This window comes from Gossypium arboreum, chromosome 4 (genome assembly GCF_025698485.1).
Source record: "Gossypium arboreum isolate Shixiya-1 chromosome 4, ASM2569848v2, whole genome shotgun sequence".
Taxonomy (NCBI): Eukaryota; Viridiplantae; Streptophyta; class Magnoliopsida; order Malvales; family Malvaceae; genus Gossypium; species Gossypium arboreum.
In genome coordinates this window covers 3959357-3968922 of record NC_069073.1, presented here as the reverse complement: position 1 = coordinate 3968922, position 9566 = coordinate 3959357, and the positions used below count along the sequence as shown (strand labels likewise).

At 33.2% G+C, this 9566-nt stretch overlaps 2 protein-coding genes and 1 long non-coding RNA gene across 3 annotated transcripts; all 3 read left to right on the top strand.

The window, feature by feature from the left end:
• Positions 1 to 728: 728 nt before the first annotated feature.
• LOC108460111 (heavy metal-associated isoprenylated plant protein 45) lies at positions 729 to 1589 on the top strand. The gene is made up of 3 exons (XM_017759480.2): positions 729 to 989; positions 1066 to 1141; positions 1230 to 1589. Exons 1-3 carry the CDS (start codon positions 942 to 944, stop codon positions 1550 to 1552), a joined length of 447 nt encoding a protein of 148 aa, XP_017614969.1. The 5' UTR covers positions 729 to 941; the 3' UTR covers positions 1553 to 1589.
• Positions 1590 to 5136: 3547 nt separating this feature from the next.
• Positions 5137 to 5907, top strand: LOC128291466 (uncharacterized). Its single transcript, XR_008281258.1, has 2 exons — positions 5137 to 5321; positions 5626 to 5907. It is a non-coding gene; the product is annotated as an uncharacterized LOC128291466 (long non-coding RNA).
• An 853-nt stretch (positions 5908 to 6760) lies between these two features.
• Positions 6761 to 7531, top strand: LOC108459235 (kunitz trypsin inhibitor 5-like). The gene has a single exon (XM_017758583.2). It carries the CDS (start codon positions 6820 to 6822, stop codon positions 7414 to 7416), a length of 597 nt encoding a protein of 198 aa, XP_017614072.1. The 5' UTR covers positions 6761 to 6819; the 3' UTR covers positions 7417 to 7531.
• The last annotated feature ends 2035 nt before the right edge of the window (positions 7532 to 9566 follow it).

The following is a 9566-nucleotide window of genomic DNA, read 5'->3' as shown; positions in this document are numbered from 1 at the left end:
AATTTCAAATAATTTTCATATATAAATCTTCTCTTGAATTGTTTTTGTAATTAATTAATTTTTTAGATTATTTAAATAAAAGCCTCCAATGACTATTGCTTTCTTATAATATTCTTTGCACAAATTTAGCTGCTCAACTTGCTTCGTTTTTATTTTTATTTTGAAGTATTCTATAGATCTAAAATATCGTAAGATATGGAATTAATTCCATTTTGGTTAGAAGAATTAAAATGTTTGCATTAGTGAGTTCATTACGTATCCAAAGACGAAGCTGAAAAAACAAATAAAGCGGTTAGAAATCATAACTTGAATTGCATGATATGATATTTTGTGCCTGATTCTTACATTCTTTCGTTTGCTTCATTCACTGAAACATGACCGCCGTTTGATTTCATCTATGTTTGGATTTTATGTATTTTTTAAGATCCTAATTGGATGGATATTGTAATTCTATTTGATATTGTTTCATGCATGAAGAAATAACGAGGGACCATGGCATCCATTTGTTTGACTGAGCTTTATTACATTTTTTTCAAAGGGAATAAACATGTTATTCTCCATCTTTTACCTGAGAATGCATGCTCTTTTTAGTATAGCATGTGTTCCTTTTGAGGAGGAAACAAAAGCATCCTAGAAAATGAAAGAATCAAACCCAGGATTGATTCCCATTGCCATCAGTTCAAGTTATAGGCTAATGGCCATGTTGATATTCTCTTTCATTTATCCACTAAATTGAGCCAGTATTCTGTAGATGTGAGCTTGGATATTACCAGACCATATAATATTGTAAGAAGAAGAAATGGAGGGCTAAAAATCAACCAATATGGGACATTTTGCAGCTGTATTTAGCTTCACAGGGAAGCCATGTTCACTACTTAAATAATCTGCCAGCACAAGACACATGTATTACAGCTTTAAGACAAAGATATTTCTAGGATAAAATGTTAGGTTGGTTCAATGGAAAGACAAAATATTCCAATGCCATGTCTGTAAGTGCATGCTCTACTGCTCCTACATGTATATATTGATTTCTAGATTTTTCATTGTATTTCTTTTCATATATAGATTGTTGAGCTTGCGGTACACATGGATTGTGAAGGATGCGAAAAGAGGATACGAAGAGCAATCTCAAAAATAGATGGCAAGACTTCATTCTTTTCCTCCAATATATACTTCTAGCATCCATTTTCATCTGTTAGTGTTTGTAAAGGAAAATGAAATGAATGCAGGAGTAGACAGCTTGGAAATCGACATGGATAAGCAGAAGGTAACAGTGAGAGGATATGTGGAGGAGACGAAAGTGCTTAAAGTAGTGAGGAGAACTGGAAGGAAAGCCGAGTTTTGGCCGTTCCCATACGACACCGAATACTATCCTTATGCTTCCCAGTATTTGGATGAATCTACATATACATCTTCTTATAACTATTACAGGCATGGATTTAACGAAAGCGTGCATGGCTATTTCCCACACCAACCTTACACAACTGTTCCTGATCAAACAGTTCATCTCTTTAGTGATGATAATGTTCATGCTTACTGCAATGTTATGTGATACACTTATGTTTTAATATTTCATCCTCTTGAATTAACTCTTTTTTACTCTTCTAATTATTACTCATCTATTCATTTTGTATTTTATCTATCACATTATTCTAAAAATATAGACTATTAAAATGGTGAAATTACATTTTTATTATCGTAAAAATATACAATTTAATTTTAGCCCCCTAAAAAAGAATTTCTAGCTTCGCCGCTATAAGTGGATGTCCTTTCAACTATCATAATCCCAAACAATTATGTAGATGACCTTTCAATTCCTAAACCTCTCATGAAATTTATAGAGTGTATTAAATTTTTTATTTATGCATTTGTAATCTATAGTGGTTGAAGCCTTATAAATAGAGGGCACGTATAAGCTTATGATATCCAAGTTCAAAGAAAAGATAATCATCTCATCTTATGTCTTGTATTCTCTCATCTTTATTGTTACTACAATATATCTCTTTAGTTTTATAACATTTTATTAGTACGAGCTTTCTCGATAGTATTCAATATCTCATTGGAGGACAAGTAGCTTAGATGTGCAACATTCAGGTATGTGATTTTCTATGCATCTTTGGAAGATTTTGAGACTTCAATATTCTCAATGAAAAAAAAAGTAGAATAAGATATTGTTAGATGCTTGATAATGATGCTCATTGTTTCTTTTTTCATATTTAAGTACGAATTTATGTTTTATATATCCCATGATATGTTTGTTTATGGTCTAAGATTTTGAATAATATTGAAGTGCCAAGAAATTGTATATCTTCGCTTAGCTATGTACATCCTCCCTAATATATGTTGTTGATATGATTAAAAATGATAGTCATATTTTTTATTTGATGATATTTTTCAAACATGCTATTTTGCTTATAAGATTTGTTGACACATTTGAAGGCAAAGAAAAATTTTGTAGTTGTTTCTGTGGTTAAAACAATGGCCACAACTTCAGGCATTATTTCATTGTCATATTTGTCTATTTCCAGGAGTTGGCAAATTTTTAGAATAAAAACATTGGTCTAACAACCCGTCTTTTAATGGTGTTGGAAACGGTGGTTTCAGAATCTTGTTTTTTAATTATCGAGTCCATAAATATTATTAATTAATATTTGCGAGTCTAATATAGTGTTATATTGATTTTTAGTTTGATAATTTTATTGAATGGTTAGTAATTAAAGTACAAGAACTAAATCATAAAAATCATAAAAATTAATCGCTAATAATTTTTAATAATTAAAAGGGTTAAATAATATTTTACCGAGGGTTAGTATGGGAATTAGGCCATTTTAATTGAGGTTGGACGATTTGTGCTTATATATGTTATAATTTATATGTTAAATAATCATTAAATAATAAATATATGTTAAAATGGTAAAGTAAAAGGAAAGTCATAATTTTTCTTGTTTCTTCAACCTTTCACCATCCAAAACAAAGCGAGAAAGCTTGGAAGCCATTATCTTTATCTTTCCCCAATGTAGTGTAATTATAACTCTTCTATTCATTAACAGGATGAGGCCTCTGACCTTCGACCCTAGCTCTAGGCTCCACATTTGAGACCTTCCTATCTAACCCTTCAGCACTCACCCTCTTTCTTCTGTAGAAACAATTCCGAACATTGAATTTTGCAACACCACTCTTAATCGACTCCCTAATACCCAAAAGACAGTATAAAAATCCCACAAAATGAAACCTATGGCCGTCTTCGCTAGGTTTATTCGAGATAAAAGCATCCAACATCCTTCCATGATAACTAAAGAATGCAAAAAGCCCTTTCCAAAGCATCTTCTTTGTCGAAACCATCCCTTTTTCAAAATATTTTAAAATTTTAAAATTGTAAATTTAATGAAAATATGGGGATCAACTTTTTGAAAAACGAAAATGGAATCGCCACCGATCTCTTTATTTTGGTGTGATCGGATCACCTAAGAATTTGGTTATTTTAATAAAGCATTTTCGGTTTACTAAGACATCGATTATGGTCTACGAAAATTTTAGAAAACGGGCTCGGGAGTCTGTTACGTATGAGGAAGGATTAGCACCACTACGCCCAAAATTGGTACCAAATCGATTAAATACTGTCCTTATGTCTAAAATTAAAAGTGTTTGTGGAATGTGGTTCCTTTTTAATTGTAACCCGAGTTGGAGTTTATAATTTGAAAATTACAAAAGGATGCCCAACTATTTGGTCCAACGAAAAAATCGAAACCCAGCACAGTAGGGCACGATTCCTCGAAATTCCAAACAGTGAACATTGCCTCGCCTTTAGAACATACGAGTGAAATTTTGCAGGGATATTTGATTATTTTAAGCAAACGAGAAATAGCAACCCATCACGTTAGGGCACGATTCCGCGAATTGCCAAATATCACACATTGTCTTCGTTTAAGGGAATTTTTTAAAAGACATGAGTGAAATTTTGAAGTGATATTCGATTATTTTGAGCAAACGCGAAATTGCAACCCAGCACGTTAGGGCACGATTCCGCGAATTGCCAAATATCAAATCTCGTCTTCATTTTAAATAATTTTTGAATGAATGATTATAAAACTCGCTTAAAACATATTAATTCGATTTGAAATAAGACGAAATTGATCATAAAATTTGGGTTTTATAAAACCACATTTCAAAAATCAAGTGGAAAACGATGAATGGGGTAGTATGTGTATGCATAAAAATACGACAATGGAAAAATGAAGATAACACAATCAACTACAAGAACTTAAATGAATAAGCATAACTAGTTTGGAAATATAACTCAATTTCAACCATGCATGGAGAATAATTAACAAGGCCGTATGAAACAATGAATAAATAATATGCAGCGATAACATACATGACATAATAAGATGATTAATATTAAATATACCAACAAGATGCAAATCAAAGACATAACATGGTATAAAACTATTTTAAAATGAAGATTAATAGATGGGCACATAAAATGTAGGTTGACAAATTTGTATAAAAAGCTAGGGCTAGACATATAATTTTTGAAATAGACATTATAGAAAGAAAGAAAGTTTGAAAAAAATTGCATGTAAAGTATTTTAAACACAAGTATATTTAAAAATATATTGCATGATAATATATTGCATGGCGAATGACAAGTAAATTAGAAAATATTGCAAAGAATGAAAGTATGAGCTGGAATAGCGAAAATATACTTAATCGAAGTGAAAATAAAACTGGAAGGATAATTCATGAATAGAAGAAAAAGTCACAAGACAATTTTAAGGATAAAAGCTTGATGTACACCAATGTCCAAGGACTAAAGCAGAATTTGTCCCCGAGTTTTTAAAAAGCAGCACTTAATCATTGATTAAATTGGAACTATGTACAAATCTTAGGATTAAATTAGAAAAAAAAAATGAAAGGGGGTAAAAGGGGTTCAATTGGATGATGGTGCGAGCAGAAGGGGCTTAATATGCAATTGTCCCTCCCAGACCTAACACGCGGATCTTAATCATGCGTAGGTCGGGTCATCGGGCGAAGGCCACCATACGACGTTGTATTTGGACCACCAGAAATCGGTCAAAACGGCGTCGTCCTTTCGTTCCCTTATAAGGCTAACATTGCCTTCCTTCAGCCGAACCCTAACCATGCCCTAGCCTTCCCCTTTTCAGCAGCCACACTTCACATTTTCTCTCAAAAACACCAACCCTCCGCAAGATGCGGTGACCAGTGCTCTGGGCTTCAAAGTATGGCCGATTTTAGCCACAGATCTCCCTTCTAACTCCGATTAAGACAGAGCGAAAGGGGACCGACGGCCTAGCAACGAGGTAAGGTTCTCGTATTCCCTTTTTCTTTTTATTTAAATACACAAATAAGAAGAAAATCGAAGGGAGTAGATCAAAAAAACGTAATAATCTCAGAGGTTCAAAGCAGAAAGTCACCTTGCTCTGTTTTTTTTTTTTTTGTTTCCTATTGCTTCTGTATGCGTAAATATGCATACAAAAATTACAATGGATCCCTCCTTTGGCTTTATAGCCGGAGAGAAAAGAAAAAAAATAATCAAAAATTGAAAATACAATATTCCTCGTTTTTGTTTCTTTCTTGCTGTGTGTATTCGTCCTTTCTTTGCAGGTACAGGGTGCGTGCCGCTTGGGTACGGGGCTGTGCTGGCTGCTGAGACGCTGGCATCGTACGGAGGGTGGGCGTGGCGCGATGTGGTTGCTGTTTGTGAAGGCTGCGGCGCGAGGACCCCTTTGCCCTAGGGTTTGCTGAAACTTAGCTTGACTTTCGGGCCGTTTGGGTCTATTCCAGTTATTGGGCCCTTGTATTTGGACTATGGGGCATTGGGCTGTGGAATATTGTAATAATTTGGACTGTAATAGGACATTAAATTTTATTTGGGTTTTACACTTATTGTTGTTTTTTTTGGTTTATTTATTTGGTATTTATTTGGGTCGGGCAAATTTGGCCCACTACATTCTTCACTAAATTGTTAACAAAAAGTGTAAGTGTGTAACGCATTCCTGCGAGTTTGTGCTATTACTTTTTCTCCCAGACGCCATAATCATCTCGACACCCGACAAAAACACTGAAAAAAGTAATACCATTGGTTTCAATGCCACGTCAATATTATTTCAACAAATTTTAACAATTTTAGTAATATACCTAAAAAAAAGTATCAAGTACCATCGTAAAAATTGTTTTATTCCATGTCTTAATTTTTCTTACTTGTACCACAAGTTTTAACACAATTTCCCAAATCCTTTCTCGTCGTAGATATATAGGAGATTAATGATGGGAAATTTACCATTTTTTCCCAAAGTCAAAAATTTAATTAATATTTTGTTGGCGTGAACTTTTCATAAGATTAAATTTAACATATATATCCCTATAGGATAAGAAGCTATGACTTTGAAAACTTCACAAAGCTTCGTAATCTTTCTTCATAGACAAGTTGATAAATGAGAAAAATTACAGCCATTAATCGGTGGCTATCATATTTGAACATGGCCAATATCCATGACTTTTTAGAGAGTTTGGTTTCCGGATCTTTGGTGCAAGCAACAAATTATCTTCACGTAATGAGCATATTCATATATCTGTATCAAAACATAATAACGAAGGGTTTTCAGTTGACCTAATTTCTGAGAGATATCTATCAGCCAATCTTATATTGACATTGAAAAAAAAGGAGTCTGGTCAAAAAAGGCACCTCGTTCTGGCCGAACTTGTTAAATATCTTTGATTAGTCCTCTGAACTACGGCCACTAGCTCTATAAATACGTTGTCATAATGGATATCAAGGCATAAATTAACAGAAACACAATGAAGACTGCCTTATTTTTAGCAATTACTTCCCATGTTTTAGGCTCAACAATAGCCAGTGATGAATTTGATCCTGTGCTTGACATCTCAGGTCAAGAGCTCCGAACAGGCATTGACTACTACATTTTGCCGGTAATCCGCGGTAGAGGTGGTGGCCTCACTCTAGCCAGCACTGGCAACGAGACCTGCCCACTTGATGTTGTTCAAGAGCAGCAGGAGGTGTCAAATGGTCTCCCATTAACATTTTCACCTGTGAATGTCACTCAAGGCGTTGTACGTGTATCCACTGATCTAAACATCAAGTTCTCTGCTGCTTCAATTTGTGTCCAGACCACTCTCTGGACACTGCACTTCGATGAATCGGTACAAAAGTATATAGTAACAACCGGTGGAGTTGAAGGTAACCCAGGGCGTGAAACTCTGAGCAACTGGTTTAAAATCCAAAAATTTGAAGACGACTACAGGCTTGTTTACTGCCCGACGGTGTGCAATTTCTGCAGACCTGTGTGTGGGGCATTGGGTGTTTTTATGGATGGTGGAACTAGGCGCCTGGCTATTAGTGATGAACCATTAAAGGTCATGTTTAAGAGGGCTTGAAGCTGTTGCGCCCATCTACCTTATTTTCCTTGATTTACCCCACACACATTCTCACTTTTATATACTATGTAATACATATCGCAATAATGTAAATCTTGGGAAACATTATAGGAAATATATATATATATATATATATATATATATATATATATAACATACTACTTGTTAGGTACTGCTTATGAAATGCAGCAAATTTGACAGTGAAAAAAAATTATATTACAAATTTATTTATAAACTGATAAATATATTTATAAAAATTGATAGAAAAATGTAAATAAGGTTGTGGTTGAAAAGAAAAAGTTAATATATTAAAATTATAGGTTTAAATCATCTATGTATACTTATATTTTTAGATTTTATAAAAAAGGGTAAATTGTACTTTTAGTCACTTTAAATAGAGGTCTTTCCTATTTTGATCACTCAAAAAGAAATTGATCAAATTGATCACTTAACTGTAAAATGGTAACAAAAGACTAACGGTGTATTTATAAGAAAAATTTTGGAATGACCAACGTGAAAACCGACCATTAAACTTTCATAGTGGAGTGATCAGTTTTTATTTTGGGGTGATAAAATTAACAAAAATAAATTTGGTGCGACCAAAATAGAAATGTCTAATATTTAGAGTGAATAATAGGAGTGTAATAGGCCATTTTTGGCCCAGGCCAAAGACCCAAAAAGAAACAGAAAATAAAAACCAAAATAAACAAAAATAAAAATTCAAAATCAACAATCCAAATGTCCATTACAAGCCCAATTTATAAAATGCAAAAAAAAAACCGTAGGCTCAAATGGCCCAAAACCAAAAACATTCTCAGTCAAAGACTAAAAACCTAACTGCTAGGTGCGCCGCTGCCCTCGCCACAGCCTCCACATCGACTCCGTACACAGCTGGCCTATGGCCTCCGTACCTGCAAACCAAAGAAAATAGAACGCGACAGCAACAAAGAAACAAACAAATTTTGTAATCTGCCTATAAAAGAATCACTAGGCTTTTTTTTTTTTACGCACAACATAGAAATCAAAATACAAAAACAGCATTCAGAACAAAGATTCTTTTCTAAAAGGTGGTTTTTTATTTTTTATTTTTTCTTTTCATTCCTTTTTTATTTCGTTTATTTTTAAAAAAAATAAAAGAAGAGAATCGAAACCTTACCGTTGTTCTCGAATCGTGCCGCCGTAGGTGGCCGAGGTTTGTCGATTTTGATGAAAATCGACTTCCAATGGGTTCGAAGACTCAAAAAACAAAAAAAAGGTTTTTTATTTTATTTTTTCAGCCACCACGGTGGTTCGGTGACCGGAGTATGGTTGGCCATGGGGGCATTGGAAAGAGGAGTTGAGAGAGTTTTTCAAATTTTTTGGTTTTAAAGGCTGAAAATGAATTTTTTGTAATTTTTTTAGCTTTTATAAGCGCACAAAACGGAGTTGTTTTGGTGCCAGTGCACATAGGCCAAAACGGCATCGTTTAAGGCTAACCCGTGTGACCCGACCCGCAAGCCAAAGGATCTGCATGATTTTTAAGCGGAGGGGATATTTGCGCATTCAGCCCCTTCGTTTTTTCAACCAGTTTCAATTCACTCCTTTTTATTTTTTCTTTTAATTTTGCCCGATAATTTTGATTTTATTTCATTTTAATCCCTTAATGGAATGACACCGTTTTGGGGACAGGGGATAATTTTCCATTTGATCCCCCTTCTTATCTGCGCATTACAATTTGGGTCTGCTACTTTATTTTTATTCTGATTTTTCCTTTTAAATTCTATTTAACTTTCAATTTAGGCCTTTTTTATTTTTTGCATTTACATTTTATTTAGTATTTATTTATTTTAAATTTATATACCTAAGTTCACTCTAATCCAGATTTAATCCTTAACCTTTTATAACTTCAATTTCTTTTATTTTTTATGTTTCAGAGAACTGTTTTATTTAATATTTTATTTATTTAATATTTATTTCTTCAACTTTTTTATGATTAAAATTTATTTATTTATCTTCCTTTTACTTATATATATTATCTATTATTACTATCATTATTATTATTTTATCTATTATTTTTATTTATATATGTTTTATTTCAAATTATGGCTTTAATTTCATTTATATTCTACTTTGATTATTTATTTTCTATATTTTTACACACCATTCTCCTT

Excerpts from the sequence above, each read along its gene's own strand:
- LOC108460111 (XM_017759480.2), top strand. The coding sequence starts at position 942 with ATGTTAGGTTGGTTCAATGGAAAGACAAAATATTCCAATGCCATGTCT. Across the intron at positions 990-1,065 it reads AATATTCCAATGCCATGTCT|ATTGTTGAGCTTGCGGTACA; the intron begins GTAAGTGCATGC and ends TTTCATATATAG. Across the intron at positions 1,142-1,229 it reads AGCAATCTCAAAAATAGATG|GAGTAGACAGCTTGGAAATC; the intron begins GCAAGACTTCAT and ends AAATGAATGCAG.
- LOC108459235 (XM_017758583.2), top strand. The coding sequence starts at position 6,820 with ATGAAGACTGCCTTATTTTTAGCAATTACTTCCCATGTTTTAGGCTCA.